Below are 26,173 nucleotides of genomic sequence, written 5' to 3'. Positions count from 1 at the left end.
TAACTCTTCTTTAAATGTTTGGTAGAATTCTCCTGTGAAGCCGTCTGGTCCTGCATTTGTGTTTTTTGTGTTTGGATTACTGATTCAATTTCATTGTTAGTAATTGGTCTGCTCAAATTTTCTATTTCTTCCTGCTTTGATTTTGGTCAGTTATATGTTTCTAGGAATTTATCCATTTCTTCTAAGTTGTCCAATTTGTTGTCATATAGGTTTTTATACTATTCTGTTATGTTTGTTTGTGTATCTGTGGTGTTGGTTTTTATTTCTCCCCTTCCATTAGTAATTTTGTTTATTTGGGTCTCTGTCTCTAGACGTTTTTCTAGGCATTTTATTTTATTTTATTTTTTTAAGATTTTATTTATTTGACAGAGAGAGCACAAGCAGGAGAGAGAAGAAGCAGGTTCCCTGCTGAGCAAAGAGCCCGATGTGGGGCTCGATTCCAGGACCCTGGGATCATGACCTGGGCCGAAGGCAGACGCTTAACTGACTGAGCCACCCAGGTGCCCCTCTAGGCATTTTAGAAATACACATGTAGTTTTTTTTCTTGTTGTTTTGTTTAATGAGTTGAGTTATTATACCTGTGATTCTATAACTTCCTTTTTGCATTTGACAATGTTTCATTACTTCCCATATGGGTCATAGAATTTCACCTCGTTTTTTGGCCTATATAATATTCCACAGTTTGAATGGACCATAGTTCTTCCACTATTAATGGACATTTAGGTTGTTTCTGATTTTTACTATCATAAAAAGTTGCAGTGTGTATCTTTGTATCTTTAACTTTGCACCATGAGTTAGTATTTGTATAAAACAGATTCCTAAAAGTGGATTTATTGAGTCAAAGGGAGTGCACATTTAAAATGTACATAGGTACTGACAAATCACCCTCCAAAAAGGCTGTAGATGCCTCCCACCAATATATGAAAGCCATTTGCTCATATGTTTGTCACTTACTGGATATTATAAATCCAAAATATTTTTCTTTTGTCATCTGATAGGTGAAAAATTGTACTTTGTTGTTTGAAGTTACATTTCTTGGTATATTAGTGAAATTGGTAGCATTTTTTATTTCCCAGGCTGTTAAGGACACCAATTCTGGGTCAGTCATCTGCTGTTTGATTTTTAAATAATGCTGTTTTTTTTTCTCCATTAAATAATTTGTCGAACATTTGTAGTGTCTAGGGTACCGTGCTAGGCACTGTGGCAGAATAATAATCTCTTATTTTTCAGTATGGTGCTTATTTACTAATATTCATTTTCCTACTTCTCAGAACCTTGGATTTACTGACTTGTACGAGGTATAACATTCTTTAGAAACTTGTGTGTTCTCTAAGTAACATAATAGCTAAATAATGGCTGTTGAGATATAAAACTTTACAAGTTCTTTCTCTGAAACAGTGCGTCTCAGGAATGTAATTATAACATTGAAAAATGTGATATTTAGGTTACTAAAATATATGTTGAAGCTTTATTTTAAATATTATTTGAAATTCAGCATTTTGATAAGTCTTCTCAATTATTGTGCTTTGTTATCTGTTGAAGTAGGAAATGAATGAGCTATTTCAAATCAGCCTTATAGTCTGGCTAATCTACAGTGCATATATTGCACTGTAATGTATTCTTTTCTTTTTTTTTAAGATTTTATTTATTTATTTGAGAGAGAGCACATGAGAGAGGGGACGTCAGAGGGAGAAGCAGACTCCCCGCCGAGCAGGGAGCCCGATTGCACTGTAATTTATACATAATGCTGTTGGCTAGTTCCTGGAAACTCTTCAAAAGGGATCTTCAGGGGCGCCTGGGTGGCTCCGTCGGTTAAGTGACCAACTCTTGATTTCTGCTCAGATCATGATCTCAGGGTCCTGGGATGGAGGCTTGTGTTGGCTCCACACTCAGCAGGGAGTCTGCTTCCCGCCCCCCCGCCCCTCTCCCCACTCGCACACACACACTCTCTCTCTAAAATAAATAAAAGAAATCTCAAAAAAAAAAAAAAAAAAGGAAATCTTCAAACTTCACTTTTTCCTTTGTATTAGAAAAACCTACAGCTTCCTTTACTTGCCACATGATGGCAGTCTTGCATCTTAAATTAGGTGAAAGGCAGTCCACGTTAATAGAGGTTCCATGTTCAGAATGCTGCCCAAGATCTAAACATTGGTCATTTTCAACCTGGAAGCTGTTTTTAAGGTTCATTTGCAAGGCAGCTTTTTGTAGCTTGGAATGTATTTTCCATGGAACAATGCTACAAATGGTGGGTAGGTTTCTAAATTGGCCTAACATATTTAACCTTAAGTCTCAATTGATTCTTTCACTTATTTAAAATTTTTAAAACTATTTTTTAAAAATTGTGGAAACTTTTACACATGAATTTTGTAGTTACGGTTTTAAAAAATTTGTAATATAGCTGTATAAGAAAATATAAATTTTGTGTTTTAGCTTTCCTTATATCTTAATTTTCACATGTGCTTTCTTTCTCTAAATTTTTAGCTTCAGTTGTGGAAGGACAAAAGGGTATCATCCCTCGAGCTATCCAAGAAATATTTCAAAACATCTCTGAAAATCCTAGCATTGACTTTAGTATTAAAGTGTCTTATATAGAAGTATATAAGGAAGACCTAAGAGATCTTCTAGAATTGGAAACATCTATAAAGGATCTTCACATCCGAGAAGATGAAAAAGGCAACACAGGTAAAGTAACCTACTTAATTGATAGCCTTCATTAGCAAATATATGTGATTTAATTCAGTTTCTGGATATATTCCAAAGAATCTTTAAAACAGACATCGAAGCAAAATGCATTTGTTTTTACTTTAAAATTGAATAGCTTTTTGATTACCAATATCCGTTAAATCACCCAGGTGAAGCATAGTTCAGACAGGTTGGTAAGATGAAGTTAGTAAGTTGTAATTAAAGGTACTTATTTTTTATAATTGCCGCCGCTCTGGGTTCATCTCCATTGAGACTTTGAAATAGGCTAAATTAGTTTTCGTGGTTTTTTTTTTTTCCCCAGTTTTCCCCAGAGTGGGGATGGCTTCTTCCTTTGGTGTTTGTCCAGGTTGTTCCAGAATTCTCCTTTCTTCCTCTTTGATTTTGTCCCAGCACATCTATTGTCTCCTCTCTCTCTCTCTCTCTTTTTTTTTAATTTGGACAGTTTATGTGTTTGCTCCTCCATATTGACACTTACCTATCTTTTGTTGTGCTTCTCAAGGTCTGAATTTCTGTGCTAACAACCTGTTAATTTCATTAAATATCCAATTGTTTGGAAATGGGAGAAAGCTAGAATGGGTCAAAATACAAATATTTTGAAGAATAACACTTTCTGGGGCGCCTGGGTGGCTCAATTGTTAAGGGTCTGCCTTCAGCTCAGGTCATGATCCCAGGGTCCTGGGATCGAGCTCCACATTGGGCTCCCTGCTCCATGGGAAGCCTGCTTCTCCCTCTCCCACTCCCCCTGCTTGTGTTCCTGCTCTCACTATCTCTCTCTGTCAAAAAAAAAAAAAAAATCTTTAAAGAATAACACTTTATGCTTTTCTGATTTAAAGGGTAATATGTTCAGCACAGAACACTTAGAAAACACAGGAAAGTTTAAGGAAGAAAGTTGAAGATCGTCTTTAATCGCAGAACCCAGAAAGAGCAACTTCTGTTTTTGGTGTTTCCTTCCAGATTTCTTTTTCTGTGCACATATAAATCTTTTTTAATATACTTAGAACCCTGTGTATAATATTGCATCTTATTTTTTCACTTAATATTTATATTGTGAGCATTTTCACACACCATTAAATACTTTTCAAACTGATGACTCAGGTCACGTGGTAATTTTTGTCTTCTGAATGTATTATACTTTTTAAAATTAATGTTCCATTATTGGACATTTAAGCTGTTTCTACATTTTCACCATTATTAATAACACTGACTTGGGTGTGTTTCTCTCTTAGAAAAGATACTTAGGTAGAACCCTTTTTGGACATAAAGGAGTCACAGACTCCTTGAGGAAATTTCCTAACAGTTAGGAAAGGAAGATCACTCAGACTGCCTGCAGGGGGCAGTGAAGTTTATGACCTTATTGGCCCTGTCTTGGCAGCCCTGGCATTCCTGGATATTTGGAGAAATTGGTTTTTGTTTTGTTTTTTAGAAAGAAAGCAGACATGGTAGTTTATGGTCTTCATAGATAGTTCAATATAGTTTATCTTTTCTGGACAGAATTCAGGCCAATGTTTTGAGCTTCTGTATCGTATAAAATGTAATTATTCAATGTTTTTATCTTTGGTTAAGAAGATACAAAAATAACACATGTTTATTATAAAATAGTCAAATGCAGAAGTATACACTATCACTCCTGATAAACTTAATAGCTAATATCAATTCTGCAAAAGTTTTGGAAAGATGCAGCAAATTGTCTTAAGCCAAATTGCTGTATGTCTTATATAATATTCCATTCACAACCAAAGTGTATTTGTTTGACATATTTATTTAGATCCTCTGTGTGAAGCAATGGTTGGTATCCAACCCGGATACTGCACCATGTATCACTGTGGAAGCTTTTTAAGAAATACTGACTTCTGGGCCCCACTTTTCAGAAATTCTGGTGAATTTGTCTGGATGGGGCCTGGGCCTTGCTACGTTCTCTTTTACAAAGTTTCCAGGTGATTTGCAGCTGGGTGTGAGGACCGTAGGTAGTGCTAAGCTGTAGCCTAACAGAAGAATTTTATGAAAGTTATCCTTTGACTTACAGTTACATTGTCATATTTTATAATTGCTGCTATTTTAGCATTCCCTGTTTGTAGTGGAGGTACTTTAGAACTTTAAGTGTACTAGGTTGTTAAAAAAGGTGTCATGTTGGAAATAATGAAAGCAAAATGATTATTTTTCAGGAAGACAGTGACATAACAGGATCTGAATAAAGAGGAAACATGACCCGTAATTCAAGCACAGAATCAAGAGCTTTACTGCTCTGATTCAAATCCCAAATCCACCTACTGCTTTTTGAAATATGTTTGAATATAAACAAATAATGTGGGCAGTAAGCTTTGGTTTATTTTCAGTTCTTATTCTACTGTTCTTGAAATAGAAACTTTTTTTTTTAATTTTGTTTAACATTTGTTTACCTTGTACTCTGCTATTACGTAGGGCATACCTGTTTTTAAAATGAATAACCAATTTTATTTATACTGAAATTGTCATTTATCATTGGTCATGACCACATAATACCAAAAACCATAAACCTAAGGATGGCTTGAATATTAACAAAACTCAAAAGACACTAATTTCTTTTAATTAATCTACTAATTCTTAATTAATTAATTTAATTAATCTATTTTAAAAAATAAGTCTATTAGACTCTACAAGTCAAAATACTGGAATAAAGAGTTTTTCTTTTGTCAGTCATCTTAAAGAATTGAGTAGGACCCCAAAGAAACCACATTGTTTAAAAGATATATATATCTATATTACATCTTTTAGAATGTAAATATCAAAATGAGTGCTGTCTATTAAAATAGTTCCTTTGGGAGATTATCTAAAATTACTTCATGATATTGCTGACATCACTATTGTTTGGAATGCTATTGATTTTTTTCTTTTTAAGAGCTTTTCTTAGCCTGGGCAGTTTAGCAAATATTAACTGTTGTGTGGTTAATGTAACTATACTGGGTTTTGATTAAAATTTGGTTTAAAAACTTGCTGTTGCTGTTTTAAGTGATTGTTGGGGCCAAAGAATGCCAGGTGGAGAGCGCAGATGAGGTGATGAGTCTCCTGGAGATGGGGAATGCAGCCCGGCATACAGGTACCACCCAAATGAACGAGCACTCCAGTAGATCACATGCAATTTTTACAATCAGTATTTGTCAAGTGGAGAAAAACATGGAGGCCGGTGAAGACGGATCGTGGTACTCCCGTCGGCAGATTGTCTCAAAGTTCCACTTTGTGGACTTGGCTGGCTCCGAAAGAGTAACCAAAACAGGAAATACTGGTGAACGGTTCAAAGAATCCGTTCAGATCAACAGTGGGCTGCTGGCTTTAGGCAACGTCATCAGCGCTCTTGGGGACCCCCGCCGGAAGAGTTCACATATTCCATATAGGGATGCGAAAATCACCCGGCTCCTGAAAGATTCCCTGGGAGGCAGTGCCAAGACTGTCATGATCACTTGTGTCAGCCCATCCTCCTCAGACTTTGATGAGTCCTTAAATTCCCTCAAATATGCCAACAGAGCCCGCAACATTAGGAACAAGCCCACCTTAAACTTCAGCCCCGAGTCAGACCGCATGGACGAAATGGAATTTGAAATCAAGTTGCTTCGAGAAGCTTTGCAAAGCCAACAGGCTAGCATCAGCCAAACCAGCCAGATCCATCAAGAGGAGACTCCTGATAAAAACAGGATCCATTCTCTTGAGGAGCAAGTAGCTCAGCTACAAGGAGAATGTCTGAGTTACCAGAATTGTGTAGAGGAAGCCTTTACCTTCCTGGTGGACTTAAAGGATGCTGTCAGGCTGAACCAGAAGCAGCAACACAAACTGCAGGAGTGGTTGAACATGACTCAGGAGGTGAGGAAGGCGGTTTTCACCTCCTTCCGAGGGAGCCACGGCACTGGCAACCTGGAAGAAGGGCCTCAGCCTGTTACGGTTCTCCAGCTGAAGCGAGAGCTGAAGAAATGCCAGGTACGTGGACGCCTTTTGTTAATGACTTGTTGAAGGACTCCTTTTATTTGGGCAAGGGTCATTTTGGAATTTCAGAAGTTTTTCAGAAGGATTATGTGTAAAATCTCATTTGCCTTTGCTCAGTTTCTTCTTCCCCTTTCCTACTGCTTTGTCCTCTTAAGTCACACCCTTCTCAGCTCCTTCTCCTTTCTCTTTTAATATCTTAACTGGTTATATTTATGAAGCAGAATCTTGCAGACCTGCTCATTAATTTAGAGGATGAAGAGAAACCCAATTTCAGAAACAAAATGAAGTATGTTAGTGAGTCTTTATTCCTCTTTGGGTCAGTGGTTCTTGAAGGGAAAAAAATACTTCATCCCTTGAGTGTGGAATGTTGATTTTTTGAACAAACAAATCATCTTATTTGACAGTACTTAAGGGACATAAGTACATTTATTCATATTATATATATGTATGTTGAGTTTAGAATTATGTTTCTCACTTTCCATTCAAACACAGTATGTGAAGATCTTATGTCACTGGGAAATCATGGAAAACAAGATATATCCAGTTCTCCTTACATGGTAGAGTCTGGTGGGCAAATGGATATTCTGCCAGTTTTTGAAAATAGGAAAACGTATAGTTAAAAACATAGCTTTCTAGTTAGAAATCTTTCCTCAATACCTTTCTATATGTATTAGAAAGAAACCTCTATTACAGCAGTTCTTGAACTTTTTGTTCACAAGGTTTCTTTACATTTTTAAAATTGAGGTCCCCTAAAGAGCTTTTGCTTATGGGGATTGTATCTATTGATATTTACCACATTAAAATTAAAACACAAAAATTTAAATGATTAACTCGCTCAAAGCTAACAATAATAACCTGATTACATGTTAAATAAAGTACTTTTTTTTTTCCATGAAAGATAACTATTTTCCAAAACAAAAGAAGTTTAATAAGAGTGGAACTGTTTCACACTTTACATGTGTCTGGCTTAATAGAAGACAGGTGGATTTTCACATCTGCTTCAGCATTCAGTTTGTTGAATATGTTGTAGTTGAAGTACGTGAAGATAATCCATCTATATAAAGATTTGTAGTTGGAAGGGAGGAATCTTTTCATGGCTTTTTCAGATAATTATGGATGTTCGTCTTTGCTATTATACCAAAACTCAACCAGTAGAGATTTCCTCAAGGTTACTTGCCATGTAGAATTTGAAACTGTCTTTGTTATATTAATATTTATACCTTAAAATTCATTGATCTATATGTTGTACTTTGAATGGATCTTTCATCACATGATTCTGAATTGTCACTTATTGGTCATTTGGAAAATATTTGTTTCCTAAATTATGCAGATCTTCTAAATGTTGACACATATCATTAGACAGTGTCAAATAATTACATTCACTAATCTTACCCACTGATCTTACCAGCAAGGTCTTTAAGTATTGGAAGCTGTCAAACTCATAGCAGAAATGTTTTCCAAAATTCTAATTTTTGCATGAAACTTGAATTTTATCATTTGCAACAAATATTGTTGTTTTCCTTGAAATGATGGTTTTCATTTTTGAGAAAATGTTTGTCACAGTCCCGGGTATGAGTAACCATAGTTGATCTGTCATATTTTAGAATAAAAATAGTTCCCCATGAAAAATGTGGCTAGTTCAGCTTGCAACTCAGTTGCACAAAATTTTTTCCCTATAGATAACCATCACCCTTCATTACACAGCAGAGCTACCATTGGAATACCTCCCATTTTGTCACATGGAATACTAAAAGTAGTCATATGTTGAGATAAATAAATAAAATAATTTTTATTGCTTCATCAAGATATTCTTTTTTCTTTTTCTTTTTTCTTTTTAAAAGATTTTATTTATTTATTTGACAGAGAGAGACACAGCAAGAGAGGGAACAAGTAGGGAGAGTGGGAGAGGGAGAAGCAGGCTTCCCGCCGAGCAGGGAGCCCGATGTGGGACTCGATCCCAGGACCCTGGGATCATGACCTGAGCCGAAGGCAGACGCTTAACCGACTGAGCCACCCAGGAGCCCCTTCTTTTTCTTTTTAAAGAATTTATTTACTTATTTGAGAGCACGAGAGCACAAGCAGGGGGAGAGGCAGAGGGAGAGAGAGAAGCAAGCTCCCCACTGAGCAGGGAGCCCGATCCGGGGCTCGATCCCAGGACCCTGGGATCATGAATCTGAGCTGAAGGCAGCTGCTTAACCGACTGAGCCACCCAGGCGCCCCCATCAAGATATTCTTAAGTGAAACTGGCATTTGTTTGTATTGTGAGTGTGTGGCAGTGAGGAATACATTACTCCTAGGACAGTCTGGTGACACTTCCTTTTTTCACGCTAGGAGCCAGCAGTTTTACCCACCCTTATGTACCATCAGTGCAAATGTCAACATGGTAAACAGGGCAAATATTGTCTTAGTGTTATTAGGAAAATAGTTTTGATCTCCTGGATACCCTGAAAGGACCTAAGGGATACGCCAAAAGGGTCTTTACTGAAACACTATGATCACTGCTGTTCTATTTCAGAACTTCTGATATTTAAATATAAGCATTTAAAGTAATACTTCTAAAATCATGGATTTTTTTAAAAGCAGAAGTCTGCCCTACCTTCTTCGTAGATAGAGCCAGGTCTGGCCCTTCCTCCTTGGTATAAGAAACTGGCAGAACGGGGAGTATGGTTGATGGGAAGCTTGAACTTTGGGATGCTGTAGGAGTTGGCAGTAGAAAGTGCTTTTCCTTCCTGCTCCTAAGGTGGCTGAAAGTGGAAACTCATAAAACCCCCTGGTTGAGGATGGGGGGTGGATAGTAACTTTTTCTCTCCATCTGTTGGAAACTCTGAATTAAACTTGCTCTAGATGATGGATTCTAGATTAAGACTTCCCAAAGATATTAACAGTCTTGGTGAAAAAGGGTATCATTCATGAGCAGATGGTTTTCGAGGATGCTGGCTAGACTGCAGAAATCCCAAGACTTCTCAGGACTTTGAAAGTGCTAGTGTATGTTATTAATCTCAAAGTGAGAGATAGAACGTTCAGTATTTCCAAATTAAAAAAAATGGATTCCTTCTTTTTGGTCTGCAGTCTTGCAGGACTAGTAATCTTGGATACCACTAAGTAGCAAATCGAGAAATACAGCTGTCATTCCTCACCCCGTATGTCTCTTTAAAAAGTTGTTTTTTAATCTTTTTCTGTTCTTTTCTGTGAGAGACAGAATAACATAATAGTTAAGAACGTGTATACCAAACCCCCAAGATTCGAATCCCGACTCCTCTGCTTACTCGCTCTGTGACCTTGGGCGAATACTTCACCTCTCTGTGCTTCGGTTTCCCCATCTGTAAAATAGAAACAATACTAACAAGCACCTTGTAGGGTTGCTGTGAAGATTATTAAAGCACTAGTTCCCATAAAGCGCTGAGAGGGATGCCTGGCCAGGAGTAAGGCTCCATAAATGTCAGGGCATTATTGTCTCCTCATTTATTTTTCACCTGCCTGGGCCGACATTACGTAGCAGCGGCAGCTAAGCGGTTGGACTTAGTAGTGGTACGTAGGGCCACATGCCAGGAATTACTGTGAAGGCCACTTGATAAACTCTGTGCAGGGAGAGGCGTGGATGTTCTTTTCGTTCAGCCCTGCTTCCTCGAGCCTATTACACAAGCAGGTAAGTACTTTAAAAAAAAAACTCCTAATCAAGATGAGATGTGGGCCATCTTGCAGGTAGAATTACTGCCAGACTGTTGCTAGGGAAGTAAGGGTCACTTTGAAGTTACCATGTTCTTTTTAGACGCCGTCGGGTAGTGTCGGAATCCTTGGTTTTTGCTATTAGTCAATTATTGGAACACTCCATCCCCTAATAAATACCTCTTAAAGGACTCCATTGCCTTTCTATTCCAAATTTTGAGTACAAGAACAGTATGTGAACATGAGTTTACTCAACAGTTAAACACTTTTAAATAAATAATAAATAACTGTAGTTTATAAAGCATATGTAAAAATAATTGAGTATGCAGTACTGGGAGACAAATTACATTTAAAAAAAAATTTTTATTTTAGAGACGGGGGGGGCAGCAAGGGAGGGAGAAAGAGAATCTCCAGCAGAGTCCCCGCTGAGTGCAGAGCCTGACTCGGGGCTCAGTCTCACAACCCTGAAATCATGACCTGAGCCGAAACCAAGAGCCACATGTTCAACCGACTGAGCCACCCAGGCGCCCAAGACAATTACACTTTAAGCTCAAATGCACAATTAATTTTACCATAAGAGGATATTAGCCAATGAGAATTAGTTGTATCTTATTTTATGAAAGAAGTCACATAGGTCCTATAAACATATAGAGTCATAAGGACCATCAGGGTCATCCGTCCTTTCCTTATTTGATCATTTGAGGATCCCAAGCGGAGAAAAGAAGGGCCTTGCCCTAAGTGCTACTATGAGGCTGTGACAAAATCAAGGCAGGCCTCAATCTGTGGGTTCTCAGTGCTGGGGCCCATCTACCCCCATGCCTTTGCCTGAGAAGTCACATACATACTCTTTCTGTGAATTTAATCTTATGTAAAGTGAACACTGGTTTTTGCAAATCAGCTACTTGTTCTTTTCCTGTAGATTAGTAGAAAGAGCATGAGCTTTAGATCCAGATAGGCCCTGGGGGTAGAAGATCAGGAGTTGGGTTTATCCACTGTGTCATCTTGGGGAGAGGTTTTAATCTCTTAGTTTCTTCATGAAAAAGGAACCCTGTCTATTCAGTGAGATATTTTTAAAATGTCAAGTCACTATCTAGCATAGAATAGACTCTTGACAAATGTTAAATTTCTTTCTGTTTATTTAATTTAAAAATTGTTTTAAAGTATTATTTGCATATCCCAAGTTTATTTGAAAACAGGCATAATTCACTAGAAATTAAGAAAACTCTTTGTTTAACCATATTTTTAGACATCTTCAAAATATCTCTTCGTAGTGAAAGTGCATAAAATTAGCAAATATTTTTATTTGGAAATCCAAATGCATTCTTAACTCTGTAGGTCAGTTTGGAAAATGTGACCTCTGATTTTTAAAAACCCACATTAAAAATCTCATGGCAGTTCTAGCAAACTTGTAAAAAATCTTACTGAGTGTACTCTAGAAACTGAGTAACTTTTTTGTTTTAAAATAAAACCAGGAAAAATTTTCTATATAGTAATTAATTCTTAGGTCGTAGCCATGATAGGTCCTCGACATTAGAGAACAGAAAAAAGCTGAAAGTGAATGGGATAAGAAAAATTTCAAGAGACATCATCAAACCATCAATAAATCCCAGTTTTCATGGTATTTTCTGGGCTCTCTTGAGTATTTTCCATGATGAATCTCTTGTGCTTTCTTTCCCTCCTCCCAGTGTGCGCTGGCTGCTGATGAAGTTGTATTTAATCAGAGAGAACTGGAGGTGAAGGAGCTAAAGAATCAAGTGCAAATGATGATCCAGGAAAACAAAGGCCACGTGGTATCTTTGAAAGAAGCACAGAAAGTGAATAGATTGCAGGTAGAGTTTCTTAACGTATCTAGTGCTGTAGATTTAGTTGAAATAGTACTTCACTAAACAGTAGCATTTTATTTATTTATTTTATTTATTTATAAAGATTTTACTTATTTGACAGAGAGACACAGCCAGAGAGGGAACACAAGCAGGGGGAGTGGGAGAGGGAGAAGCAGGCTTCCTGCGGAGCAGGGAGCCCGATGCAAGGCTCCATCCCAGGACCCTGGGATCGTGACCTGAGCCAAAGGCAGATGCTTAACCATCTGAGCCACCCAGGCGCCCCTCTAGAATAATTTCAAAACATAAAACATATACAAAACAGAAGGTACTGTGCAGTGATGGATCGCAAAGAGAGCAGCTGGGTAACCACCACCAGGTCAAGAAATAGTAAACTTTTGAGGCATCTAGGTGGCTCGGTCTATTGAGCGTCTGGCTTCTGATTTTGGCTGGGATTGTGATCTTGGGCTTGTGGGATCTAGTCCTGTGTAGGGCTCCGTGCTTGGCTCCGTGCTCAGTGGGGAGTTTGCTGAGATTCTCTCTCTCTCTCCCTCTCTGTAAAATAAATACTATATGATTTCATTCATAGGTGGAATTTAGGAAACAAAACAAATGAGCATAGGGGAAAAAAGAATGAGAGATGCAAACCAAGAAACAGACTTTTAACTATAGAAAACAAACTGATGGTTACCAGAGAGGAGGGGGCTGGGAGGATGGGTTAGACACGTGGTGGGGACTAACTTGCTGGGATGAGCACCGGGTGTTGTATGAAAGTGTTGAATCACTATATTGTATACCTGAAACTAATATTACACTGTATGTTAACTAACTGGAATTTAAATAAAAACTTAAAAAATAATTAAAAAAAAAAGAAATAGTAAACTGTCGGCCCCTCAAAAGTCCTTGGTTCGTCCGGCTCAGAGAGAATCACTTTCCTTACTTCATAGTAATGCTTTCCCTACTTTGCTTTGTGGTTTTACTATGTATCCCTGAACACTACAGTTTACATTTTGGATTTTTGTAAATGTAATCATTCAGTATATATATTCTTTAGTATCTAGTTGCTTTTATTGAATGTTTTTTTGTTCTAATTCATCCACAACGTAACTATAGTTTGTTACGGTTTATAGCTATATAGGATTTCATTGTATGAATATATTGCAATTAATTTTTCTATTCTGTTGATGGACTTTTTTGGTGATGGACATTTTCTTTTTTTTTTTTTTTTAAAGATTTTATTTACTTGAGAGTGAGAGAGAGAGAGCACACGCATGAGTGGGGGGAGAGGCCAAGGAGAGGGAGAGAGAATCTTAGGCCGACTCTACACTGAGTGCAGAGCCTAAGGTGCAGCTGGATCTCACGACCCTGAGATCATGACCTGAGCTGTAATCAAGAGTTGGACGCTTAACTGACTAAACTACCCAGGCTCCCCTTCACATCTATATTTTTACTTATTCTTGGGGTCTTTTTGTTATACCAGTAATTTGGAGGGATGTTACAATCTCCTGCTATGATTTTGGATTTGTCTTCCTTATTCTCCATGAAGTAGTGACAATTTTTGCATTATACATATTGAAGCTGTGTTATAAAGTACATAGAAATGCATGATTGTTACAGCATCCTGGTGAATTCACCTTTTTAATATTTCTTCTAATGGTTTTTGCCTTAAAGTCTATTTGGGTATTCACATAGCCCTACCAGCTTTCTTTTGGTTAATATTACATGGTGTCTCTTTCTCCAATTTTTGTGTGTCTATTTTAGTTGTGTTTCTTGGTAAGCAGCAAGTTAGATAATTTTATAATCCTCTCTGATGAATTATAATCTTTTAATTGGATTACTTAGTTTATTTAGGAATGTAATATAATTACTCTTATATTTTTGTTATAATCCCACCGTTGTCCTTTTACTTATCCTGCTCTATGTTCTTTTTCTCTCTTTTCTTATCTTCTTTAGGATTAATTGTGTATTTTTAATTTTTCAATTTTTACTTCATTAGCTTAGGTGTTATACTTTTACTCTTTATGGTTTTGGTGGTTATCCTGGAGAGTATACCATACACTCTTGATTTAATAAAGTCTAATATTATTGGTATTTTTACCCTTTCCCAGACAGTATAAAGACTCCAATATATGCCATTGGCATATATTTTAATTATCTGGATACATGAATTTTTAATAAGGTTGCTTTTTATTTTTATTTTTTGGGGGTTTTTTTTTGTTTATTTGTTTTTAAAGATTTTATTTATTTGAGAGAGAGAGAGAATGAGAGAGAGAGCACAAGAGGGAAGAGGGTCAGAGGGAGAAGCAGACTCCCTGCCGAGCAGGGAGCCCGATGCGGGACTCGATCCCGGGACTCCAGGATCATGACCTGAGCCGAAGGCAGTCGCTTAACCGACTGAGCCACCCAGGCGCCCAAGGTTGCCTTTTTATAGCTTAGCATTAGCATGATGAAACTTTAGGGTTTTTTTTTTTTTCTATTTAAACATTGTAGTACATGTGAAGTATTAAGATGAATGACAATTTCTTGTTTACATGATTTTGTGCTGATAAAACAAAGATTGATGTTAGAGCTTGCTGGATTGGATATACTTGAAAAACTTTCTTTAGAGGATACATAGAAAGCTAAGCCACAGGTGTGTGCGCGCGCGCGCACACACACACACACACTCTCTCACACACACACACACACACCCCACTGACTCCTGATGCACAATTTGTTCAGCTTTTGATTTCCAAGTTCCTCTTTCTCCCAGGACTATCAGTTAGCTATCTTTTATCTCTTTGTGCTTTGGCTTTCTTTGCACTGAGCAGAGGCTCTCACTTCACTGTACCTGTGACCAGCTCATCTCCTTTGGTGCCACCTCTGCCAGTTGCAGTTCATTCTCCACTTGGCAACTTTCTTCTCTCTCGTTACTGCTTGGATTTCCCTCAGAAAGGCCAACCATTTATAGAGATCAACCAATCAGAGTGCTTCAGGATGGCAAACCAACCAATCACAGTGTGCGGGACATTTTCTTTGAATATTTAACTCTTCAGGCTCTGTTTATTTTTATTATTATTTTTTAAATATTTTATTTATTTAATTGAGAGAGAGAATGAGATAGAGAGAGAGAGCATGAGACAGGGGAGGGTCAGAGGGAGAAGCAGACTCCCTGCCGAGCAGGGAGCCCGATGCGGGACTCGATCCCGGGACTCCAGGATCGTGACCTGAGCCGAAGGCAGTCGCTCAACCAACTGAGCCACCCAGGCGCCCCAGGCTCTGTTTATTGTTGCTTCCTTTTCAAGAGTTTTTACCCTTCAGAGTGATCCTAGATGCTGGTGAACATCAGAAGACTAATCTGTGGAGAAGTGAGGTTTTACGGTACTGTTAAGGTAGTTGTGGTTTGGGGCAATGCACAATTTATCTTTAACCATCACACACATATGGAGGTTCTCTATTTTAAAAATGTTCATCTCTCTTCTACAAAGAATGAAAAAATAATAGAACAACAACTTCTTGTGGATCAGCTGAGCGAGGAACTATCAAAACTTAACCTGTCAATGACCACTTCAGCTACGGAACCTTGTGGAGATGGGCCAGATGCCAGGACAGCCACAAAGAGGCCGTGTACTGTACCATTTGATACTCGTCTGGGGCATTATATTTATATCCCAGCCAGACCCGGTTCCAGGAAGGTAATGTCGAAACACTGATCTCTTTCTGATTTGGGGATTTAAAAAATACTCTGTATAATATCACAGTGTATTTGTATGGTCTCAGCAGGGTTTTTTTCTGTTTGATTTCATGGACTTTTATGCATATTCTTTCTTTTTCCATCATGCTTCTTTTAAATAATAAATTAATAAATAGGAGAATGTATAGTTATTTGGAAGGAATAGTTGAAGATGATGTCTGTATTCGAATACCGAGGAGAAAAAGCTATCCTTTGCCATCATATTTTCAAACGCGCTTTAGTCTGATATCTTGCATGAATTTTTTTCTTTCTTTAACCACAACAAGGTTGAGAGGAGATTGGAGGGTATTTATTTTGATTTATTTGGCCTGTTTTATTATTTTCAAAATGATATTTATCTATTACTCGATATGCCAAGCTGACATAATCAAGACTATGAAGATCAATATGAAGTTTCATTGTAATTTTTGTTGATAAATATGTGTGTGGGTGGGTAAATACATGCACACGGATTTTTCTTTTCTTTTTTTTTTAAGATTTTATTTATTTATTCATGAGAGACAGAGAGAAAGAGGCAGAGGGAGAAGCAGGCTCCCAAGGAGCAGAGAGCCTGATGCAGGACTCGATCCCAGGACCCTGGGATCACCAGCCGAGCGGAAGGCAGACGCCCAACCATCTGAGCCACCCAGGCGCCCTTTTTTTAAAGTCATTTTTTTTTTTTTATGTTGTTCTATTTGTGTTTTGTCAGTGGTACGTTTATACCTCAACTGTTGCATTTGTTGAATGTTTTTCTTTCTTTTTTTTTTTTTAAAGATTTTATTTATTTATTTGACAGAGAGAGAGACAGCGAGAGCAGGAACACAAGTGGGGGAGTGGGAGAGGGAGAAGCAGGCTTCCTGCTGAGCAGGGAGCCCGATGTGGGACTTGATCCCAGGACCCTGGGATCATGACCTGAGCCGAAGGCAGACGCTTAACAACTGAGCCACCCAGGCGCCCCCCGGATTTTTCTTGAAAAACAAGGAATCTCAGGACGCCTGGGTGGCTGGGTTGGTTAAGTGTCTGCCTTCAGCTCAGGTCATGATCCTGGGGTCCTGGGATCGAGTCCCACGTTGGGCTCCCTGCTCAGTGGGGAGTCTGCTTCTCCCTCTGCCACTCCCCCTGTTTGTGCTCTCTCTCTCTGACAAATAAATAAATAAATAAAATCTTTAAAAAAGAAAAAGAAAAACAAGGTATCTCTATTGGAATGGAAATCTCTAATGGAAAAGACTAAGTAGCAGATTCATGAATTTTGGTTTCGATTTATTAATTTTATGAAGGGAAAGGAGTTGTTTGAGGTCTCTATGATGGTTACAGTTAAAAGGATGAGCAATAGGAGAGGGGTCCGAGGCTGCGCCGTGTGGCAGGCTTGGGTGTGAACACCAGCTCTGTGCATAGGCCTATACGTATGCCTAAACCCGTGTGGGCTCCAGGGTCCCTATCTGTCAGACTGGGGGAGACATTGTCGGGGGTGTGGAGGATTTACGTGAGATAAGGAATCTGAAACTGCCTGGCACACTGCGTCTCCGGCACATGCGTGTGGGGTGCCTCTACTGTGTCCCAGGCTCGGTGCCTCAGAGCGAGTAACACAGATGCTCCCTTACCCGTGTGGCTTTCAATCCTAAGCGGTTGGGTTTTAACATTTAAATCACTGTTATTATCAATCTCAGCTTTACTTTGTAGAGTTATTGACATGTTCCTTATGGTTGAATACATGGTAAATTTTCATGGAACGTGACAGAAGGGTTCAAATTTGATAACTCTTAATTCAATTTTATGATTATGTATCTTCTATATTTAATTTATTTACTGTTGGCTCGTAATGTGAAAGAATTTTCTGTTTCTCCTGTTCTTTCATTTTTTAAAAATAACATCTGGGGTTTTTTTTCCCCACTGATTACAAAAGTCATACATATTTATACTTTCAGTATAAAGTATAAAGTCTCTCTTTTTCTTTTTTACTAGACATTCACACACACGTACACTCTTTGAGGAGATAGAGCTCTGTGGGCTCTTGAAAAAGGTTAGACCCTTAGGGGTTCTTACCTCTAGCAGTTTGATTAGGCTTGAAACAGACATGACTGGAATAATGACTTTTGTGGTTATTGTTTCAAATAAGCAAATCCTTTGTTTTGTTTTGTTTTTAAAATGTTCCTTCTACTCCAAAAGAGCCCTGCTAGCCAGTAAAAGGAGAGGAAAGGAAGAAGATGTAAAAGTCATAGAATCAGCAGTTTTGAGGGTTCTCTTGTTCCTACCGTGTGTCAGGAATCCAGGCCACCTCTCTTGTTTGGACTGGTTGCTGCCGCAGACGTGAGAAGGCAGGCTTGCATGGGAAGACACGCTGTATGGCCAGCCTTGTCCTGCTCACTGTTCATTGTTCTAAGAGTGAGGCGAGGGTTTCGTACTGAATACCGTACCTAACCAAATTACACCAAAGAGGACATCTGAAATGCCATTTCATTTTCTCCCTGGAGTTTCGCCTCCTTGGCAGAGGTCTAGCTGATATTTTCTAGCTCTGCTAATTTCTTTTAGAGTTCATTAGCTCTAATATTTTCTTGAAGTGCAAATAGTCTGCATTTCTTATGAGGAAATATTTCTGTTCTTTTCTTCATTGGAAATATTTCTTTTTTTTTTAGGAAATATTTCTTATATGCTTGTTTATACATATTGGAGGGAAAGAGCAAAAAGCTCTTATTTAATTTTTAAAAGTATTATTTGTTATATTTATGCATGTACTTTCATTACTGGCTTTTCTCAATATATCATGAACATTTGACAGTCACTAAATATTTTATAACATCATGATTTTTAATAGCTGAATAATATTTATCCTGGGGGCATAAAATTGTGTACTTTTTCCTGTTGTTACACATTTGTTTTCAACTATCTCTTAACCTGAAAAGTTAAACACCAAAATGGAATTATAGGACATATCTACTTATGCAGAATTCCTAAAGAAATTGCCCCTCACAACTAAATAGTATACAGGTAAATAAAAGAAAAAGTTTCCACATTATTTATCAAATTAATAGGAAAAAAGAGGAAAAAAAAACCCTCTGTCTCAGTAGATATCAAAAACTCATGAAATGTAAAATGGAATCTTGATTTAAATTTATATAAAAAGGTATAACAGGTTTCTACTTTCTTAACATGGTAAATATGATATACTTGAAGCCAAGAGCCAGTATTATACATACTAAGGGCACTTTGGAAAGAAAAAAATTACAGAGGTGGTCCCAGTCAATGCTTAGGTATAATATAATATCAAAATGCTGATGAAAATCTGCCATGTTTCATTGATTGTAAGACTCACATTTTTTGTCACATTTTATCATCTTTGATGGCAGGGTATGTTTTATAATTGATGGCATGTCACGGTTTGACAGCTTTTTTTCTTGATGGAATAAAAATAATGGTGTGTCTTACAGTTGATAGCATTTCAGATTTGATGAAATTTGATATAAAAACAGAAATAAAAGCAATAGGTAACTAATACACTTTTTAAAAAAGATTTTATTTATTTATTTGTCAGAGAAAGAGAGAGAGAGAGAGCACAAGCGGGGGGAGCGGCAAGCAGAGGGAAAAGCAGGGAGCCTGACCCGGGGATTGATCCCAGGACCCTGGGATCATTACCTGAGCTGAAGGCAGACGCTTAAACGACTGAGCCACCCAGGCATCCCTAATACCACTTTCAGTACTTCACATAATTGTATGCTAAGGAAACCAACCAAAGTATTCTTTTTTTTTTTTTTAAGATTTTATTTATGTATTTGACAGAGAGACACAGCGAGAGAGGGAACACAAGCCAGGGGAGTGGGAAAGGGAGAAGCAGGCCTCCTGCCGAGCAGGGAGCCCGACGCAGGATCGATCCCAGGACCCTGGGATCATGACCTGAGCCGAAGGCAGACACTTAATGACTGAGCCACCCAGGCGCCCCTAGATAAATACTTCCTTTTTTTTTTTTTTAAAGATTTTATTTATGTATTTGAGAGAGAGAATGAGATAGAGAGAGAGCATGAGAGGGGGGAGGGTCAGAGGGAGAAGCAGACTCCCTGCTGAGCAGGGAGCCCGATGCGGGACTCGATCCCGGGACTCCAGGATCATGACCTGAGCCGAAGGCAGTCGCTTAACCAACTGAGCCACCCAGGCGCCCTAGATAAATACTTCTTGAGTTGGTTCTTCTGTAAGTAATTCCCCTCCTCACTCCCTCATACCCCAGGATAGGGAGTCCGCCTAGAAAACTTTACTCTGCCTCCATCGTGGTACCGATATGACAGATGGTCTTACTAGGTGGCCAACTGTGGAGCCATGAAAATCAGATATCAAGGAATCTTTAGTATCAGGCAGGCTTTTCTGGGAGGGATTATGTGAGAGACCTACATCACTTGAATCTTGTCACCCCATGTGTTATACATATTCCACTATATGTTACAATTTTAATAGCTTGTAATGATTTCTAGTAATAAATTGAATGCTTCCTCTAATATTTTATTTACCTTTTTTGAGAAAAAACTCTGGTTACAAAGAGGTGGTGAAAAAGGAAATATTTGGTAACTAAAACTAGAATAAATGTATAAAGGCAGTTTCTAATTTTTGTTATTGTTTTCCAAGGTCATTTTTTAAGAAGATTTATTTTTTATTATTTTAGAGAGAGAGCACATGAGCAAGCATGGGTTAGGGGCAGAGGAAGAGGGAGAGAAAGAATCTCCAGCAGACTCCCCGCTGAGTGCAGAGCCCGATGTGGGGCTCGGTCCCACGACTCTGAGATCATGACCTGAGCCAAAATCAAGAGTCGGATGCTTAACTGACTGCACCACCCACACGCCCCCCCCAGGGTCATTTTTTGAGAGCTTAAGGTGCATTGCCAATAGAAGCACATTATAATATAGAAAGTTCCCAGGCTAGCCCATGAAAATCTATTTATCCATGATACATATTAACTATGTCACTTAGAGCATTAAGTCAGCTATCCCTAACCACCACCGGGAAAGTGTGAGTAAATCCATTTGGATTTCCTGCAGGGTAGTACACAACGTGTCATTGCCTCTTGTCACACCGGGTGCGGGTTTCACATTGGCTGGGGCATGCCTGTGCTATGTTTAAGAGCTGTGATCTTCTCACTCCTGCCTCTCTTTGGTTTCATTTTTGAATACTATTTTCCATGAAGGCATAATTGAAGATAGAGAACCTTCTAGAAGGAGTAAGAGCTGTGTAGATTCTAAAAGATGTATGTGTCCATGGGGCACAATGGCATGGTGAAATTTATTTTGACTTTTGCATATTTTCAGTAATTGGCTGTTTTAAGTGTAACTATCTAAGTGTCTCTTTAAAGACATTTTGAGTAATAGGATAAAAATAAATGTTAAAAAAATCACTTTTTTTGTTGGGTGGTCACTTGTAAGGTCTACACAAGTCCTTCTGTGTACTCTCTGGATCAAGTAGTTGCTAGATTTCGAACACGAAGTCAGATGCTGCTGGGTCACATAGAAGAACAAGATGAAGTCCTCCACTGCCAATTTTCTGACAACAGTGATGACGAAGAATCTGAAGGCCAAGAGAAATCTGAAATTAGGTATGTTAAATATTGACTGATTTAATAAACATGTGATGCAATAAACATATATAGACGTAGGTCTTTTTTTCATTAACATGTATCCTTATCATTTAATATAAGAGTATGTAGTTTTTGCTAAATGCACTGTCTGCTAATGTGTTATGAAAAAAAAATCGAACAAAGTTATCAGTCTTAAAATTGAAAAATAATATTGCATTTAGGGCTTTTATAGTTGTTGGATTTTAATTTTCAGAGAGAGTGTTTTTGGATTTCTTGATTTTGCTGCCACAGTGGGCAACAAACATAAATTTTCCACTGAGTTCATCTTGGGGGAGATATCCTTTTATTTTGAGGAATATTAGTAAAATTCTGTTTATATAATTAATAATTTGGGTTTTTTTTAATTGAATTTAATTTTATTATGTTATGTTAGTCACCATACAATACATCATTAGTTTTTGATGTAGTGATCCATGGATTCATTGTTTTCGTATAACACCCAGTGCTCCATGCAGTAATTTTTTTAAAATTACTGTCCGTTTTGGGGAACTAATTTGAGGGCAGAGGAGAAAATGCTAACAGACAAGTTACCTTTGATCCTGATGTTTTTTTTTCAGATGTAGAAGTCGCTCATGGATTCAAAAGCCAGGCTCTGTTTGTTCTCTTGTTGAATTGAATGATATTCAGGATCAAACACAAAAGTCAAGTTTGGGGAATGAAGGTACACAGACTTTCTCAAGTAATTTAGATTTAATGTTTATGACACTTCTCTTTTTCTTTAGTCAATAATTTAAGAAGCATCTAGGAATTCTCGAAGATGGGAACTTGGTAGGAGTGCTTTCCTGGTTGGTAGAACTTCCTTTATGTTCTCTGTTCTATCTCTAATTTTTCACTCTCACTTTTTTTTTTTTTTTTTTAGATTTTATTTATTTATTTGTCAGAGAGTGAGAAAGCAAAAGCAGGGGGAGTGGCTGGCAGAGGGAGAAGAAGAAGCAGACTCCCTGCTGAACAGGGAGCCTGATGCGGGGCTTGATCCCAGGACCCTGGGATCATGACCTGAGCCGAAGGCAGACGCTTAACCAATTGAGCCACCCAGGTGTCCTTCACTCTCTACTCCTTAATAAAAAAATTTTCCCAACAATCAGTCCTGGCTAGAGTTATAGGCTAAATGTCTCAGAGTGGGGATCTTGTAGCCAGACTTGAGTTGATATTTGCATTGTACTCTTGACTACTTTAAAATACATTTTAATTAATTTACTAGGGACGCCTGGGTGGCTCAGTCAGTTAAGCATCTGCCTTCAGCTCAGGTCATGATCCCAGGGTCCTGGGATCGATCCCGCATTGGGCTCCCTGCTCAGCGGGAAGCCTGCTTCTCCCTCACCTCTGCCCCTCCTCCCTGTTTGTGTGCTCTCGCTCTCTCTCAAATAAATAAATAAAATCTTTTTTTGAAAAAAGTAATTTACGAGGTGTCTACTGCTTCAAGGGCGCTCCTGCCCACCAGTAGTGATGCATGCCACATCAGAGCCAAATCAGTCTGCTGAGTGCTCATAATGTTCTAGCGTACAACGGATGAGAATTTTTATCATCAAAAACAGCATCAAAATGTTTGTGTTGCCAAAACTATGGTGATTTTTAACTCGTTTCTCTTGGCCTATGAGTGGTCAAAACATAAAGAGCATAGGGAATATCAATCACATGATAGATAAGTCCTACACTATGAAAATAGAGAGTATCTTATCTTTTATTTATTTTTTTTTTCAAAGATTATTTATTTATTTATTTGAGAGAGAGAGAATGAGAAACAGAGAGCATGAGAGGGAGGAGGGTCAGAGGGAGAAGCAGACCCCCAGCTGAGCAGGGAGCCCGATGCGGGACTCGATCCCGGGACTCCAGGATCATGACCTGAGCCGAAGGCAGTCGCTTAACCAACTGAGCCACCCAGGCGCCCGAGAGTATCTTATCTTTTAGAGTTTTAGAGAGCCTATGCATGTAATATTAACAAAAATTGACTATACCACAAATAAAACACATTTTAAAATGTATAAATAGTGCCTACTCAAGTAGCCATCCTTGAACTGTTTGGTACTGGTCTACAACCAGGTAAGAAACTTATGCCAGGGACGCCTGGGTGGCTCAGTCGGTTAAGCGGCTGCCTTCGGCTTGGGTCGTGATCCCGGGGTCCTGGGATCGAGTCCCGCATCGGGCTCCTTGCTCGGCGGGGAGCCTGCTTCTCCCTCTGCCTGCAGCTCCCCCTACTTATACTCTCTCTCTCTAACAAATAAATAAATAAAATCTTAAAAAAAAAAAGAAACTTATGCCAGAATGTAACTCTGTACGCTAACCTCTTCACTGAGGAAGTCTTGCTGTGAAAAAAACCCAAAACGTTAGCTGAATTAAAACAGCGACATGTTGACTCACATCCCAATAGCCAGCAGTGCTGGGCTACACTTTGAGCAGTCTGCTGTAGACCACATTCTCAGATTACAATAAACGTAGAAATTAATGGGGAAAAATTTCAACCCTCTACCCACCCTGGAGATCTTATACCTCTTAAAAAAGAAACACTCAAATCACATATCTAAGGGCAGTGAAATACTATGTATCAGAACCTACAGGATATGACTAAAGCTCACCATAAGCTAGAAAATTAGAGTCCCAATTGCCATGTATTTTTTCCTTTCTGTTTGTCTCTTCCTCTGCTACCTCTAGACTGTTTCTCTGTCTGCTTCTCTTATTTAACTTCACCGCTGTTGAATACTTTATAAGCAGGTAGTTTCATTTCTCAGTTTTGCTTCTTTTTCTTTAAAGATTTAAAGATTGAATGTCTCCAGGAGAGTCAAGATATGAATTTGCAAAAATTGAGGAATTCAGAACTCATACTTACTGAAGCTAAACAAAAGATGAGAGAACTTACAATTAACATCAAGATGAAGGAAGATCTAATTAAAGAATTAATAAAAACAGGTAATACTGTCCTGTGAACCAGCTTATATGAGAAAGAAAAGCTTCTAAAATGGCTTCTGATGTTGTAACATTTATTTTAGCTTTTGACACTGAGCTCTGTCCACTGTAGTTTGGAACTTCGTATAACAAGGTGTGTTTCACAGCCAATAGGTGGAGGTTAGTTATCAGAAGAACTTTGTTACATTGGGATTTCATCTGTGAATGGTTCTGCCACTGTGAACCCTGTGTTGTGCTGAAAGTCTAGGGGCACTTTTATGCCACTTTTTAAGAAACATTACACTCGCTATCTGGGAATAGGTCAGATATTTTTCTAACTCATTTTAATATTATTAGTCCTCATTCTTTTGGATAGTTTGTTTTCAACATTAATAAACTTTGTATCTCAAATGTAGATCCTTTTTATTTCTCTAAAGATGTAAGGATTTATCCTTGAGAGCTACTCTCTTAGTGAGCCGAGCTTTTAGCTCTTCCCCTTAGTTTCAAATTCTGCCTGGTTGGGCGTATACACCACATCCTCTCCTCACCCTTAGCTACATTATTAGGCTTGTCTTGAGAAGCATGTCTCAGGCTTTTGGGGGTTTTGCCCCTTATAGACTCAAAGTGTGAGCTTTGACTACTTTGAAATTCAGTAAGGAATTGAAGGGATAATAGACCGTAGCATTTCTTATTCTCACCTCCAGTGAAACGTGGGTCACATTTAAGGGAACTGAAGGAAATATTACCTTCTTTTTCTTTAAGCCCAAGGCTATAATCACGCTCAGATTACATGAATGATGGTGGCTCCCAGCTCCTCTGCCAGCGAGGGGCACTCTGCCTTCCCGCTTCCTTCCTCTTTCTGGCAAGCTTGCTTTCTGGCTGGCTGTCCTCTTTTCTCACCCTCCTCTCCCTAACTGCTGTCCCAAAGCATTTCCCTTCCTCAGTCCTAGTGATGAATGTGCTGTGCATCATTCCAGCTCCGGGTGTCCCAGATGTTAAATTGAGCTTGACCATGCTACTCCTTCACAGGCAGGATCGATGCCAGTAAATTCCTTCTCAGGAGTGTCTAGGAACTGATTTAGGGGCTTAAATAGCTTCTCCATCAGGGATACTGCCTGTGGAAGTTAAGGGTATGTGCCTCTCTGGAACAAATGATTTTCTTTTCGATCGGTGAGGCTACCATGGGATCTCTCACTAAATCAGCACACTTTTGTAGCCCGGGATACTCATCCTGGTTGCCTTAAAGTAGAGGATACTTGAACTTACACAGAGAAGGTCCTCTTCTTACTCGTTAGAACCAAGGGCAGTTTGGAGCTTTCCTTAGAGATGGTGACTTGCAAAAGGGTCAGTGTGTGCTTGCTTTTCAAAGCCTCCTCACCGAAGTCTTCCCCCAAGTAGCAGTTATTTAAGCCAACAATAAGTGACAACCACACTGTATTTCATCATTTCTAATCACATTCTTTCACATTTTCATATCTCTGCAATCAGGATGCACCTTACCCTCCGTGGCATCCGGGCATTTTATCATGTAACTGGTGTAAATGGGACTCTCCCTTTTTTCTTAGTGACTCACATAGTACTGATGTGTTGAACAATATATGGGGTCTTAAATTCATTCAAATATAGTAGCCATGTGTATTTTAAAGTTACTCAGATAATCAGAGAGTTTTAGAGCCAGAAGACAACTCAAAGTGCATTTAGTTCAGTCATTGCTTTTTATCAAAAAATGGAGATATTCAGTTATAACAGTAGAATGCACTTCCCCTGATGATAATTCATCCCACGAGCTTTGGACTCTTACTTTTCCATTGCCACGAGTTTGCTAGTCTA

The 26,173-nt window shown here is 38.5% G+C and overlaps 1 protein-coding gene across 6 annotated transcripts in view; it reads left to right on the top strand.

The window, feature by feature from the left end:
• KIF27 (kinesin family member 27) overlaps window positions 1-26,173 on the top strand; it is an 82,743-nt gene that overhangs the window by 14,152 nt on the left and 42,418 nt on the right. For 5 of the 6 annotated variants that reach the window (XM_054509196.2, XM_064580077.1, XM_054509195.2 and 2 more), the window contains 7 exons: window positions 2,482-2,682; window positions 5,690-6,648; window positions 12,006-12,149; window positions 15,608-15,814; window positions 21,252-21,421; window positions 22,021-22,124; window positions 24,212-24,367. In XM_054509196.2, coding sequence (XP_054365171.1) covers window positions 5,737-6,648; window positions 12,006-12,149; window positions 15,608-15,814; window positions 21,252-21,421; window positions 22,021-22,124; window positions 24,212-24,367 — 1,693 coding nt within the window. In that variant the 5' untranslated portion in view covers window positions 2,482-2,682; window positions 5,690-5,736. The remainder of the gene's footprint in view (window positions 1-2,481; window positions 2,683-5,689; window positions 6,649-12,005; window positions 12,150-15,607; window positions 15,815-21,251; window positions 21,422-22,020; window positions 22,125-24,211; window positions 24,368-26,173) is intronic. The other variant, XM_064580076.1, reaches the window with a different exon arrangement.

Source organism: Mirounga angustirostris, unplaced genomic scaffold, assembly GCF_029215605.1.
Source record: "Mirounga angustirostris isolate CCGP_5_RB_7025 unplaced genomic scaffold, mMirAng1.0.hap1 SCAF_15, whole genome shotgun sequence".
NCBI lineage: Eukaryota > Metazoa > Chordata > Mammalia > Carnivora > Phocidae > Mirounga > Mirounga angustirostris.
This window is presented reverse-complemented; position numbering and strand designations above follow the sequence as displayed.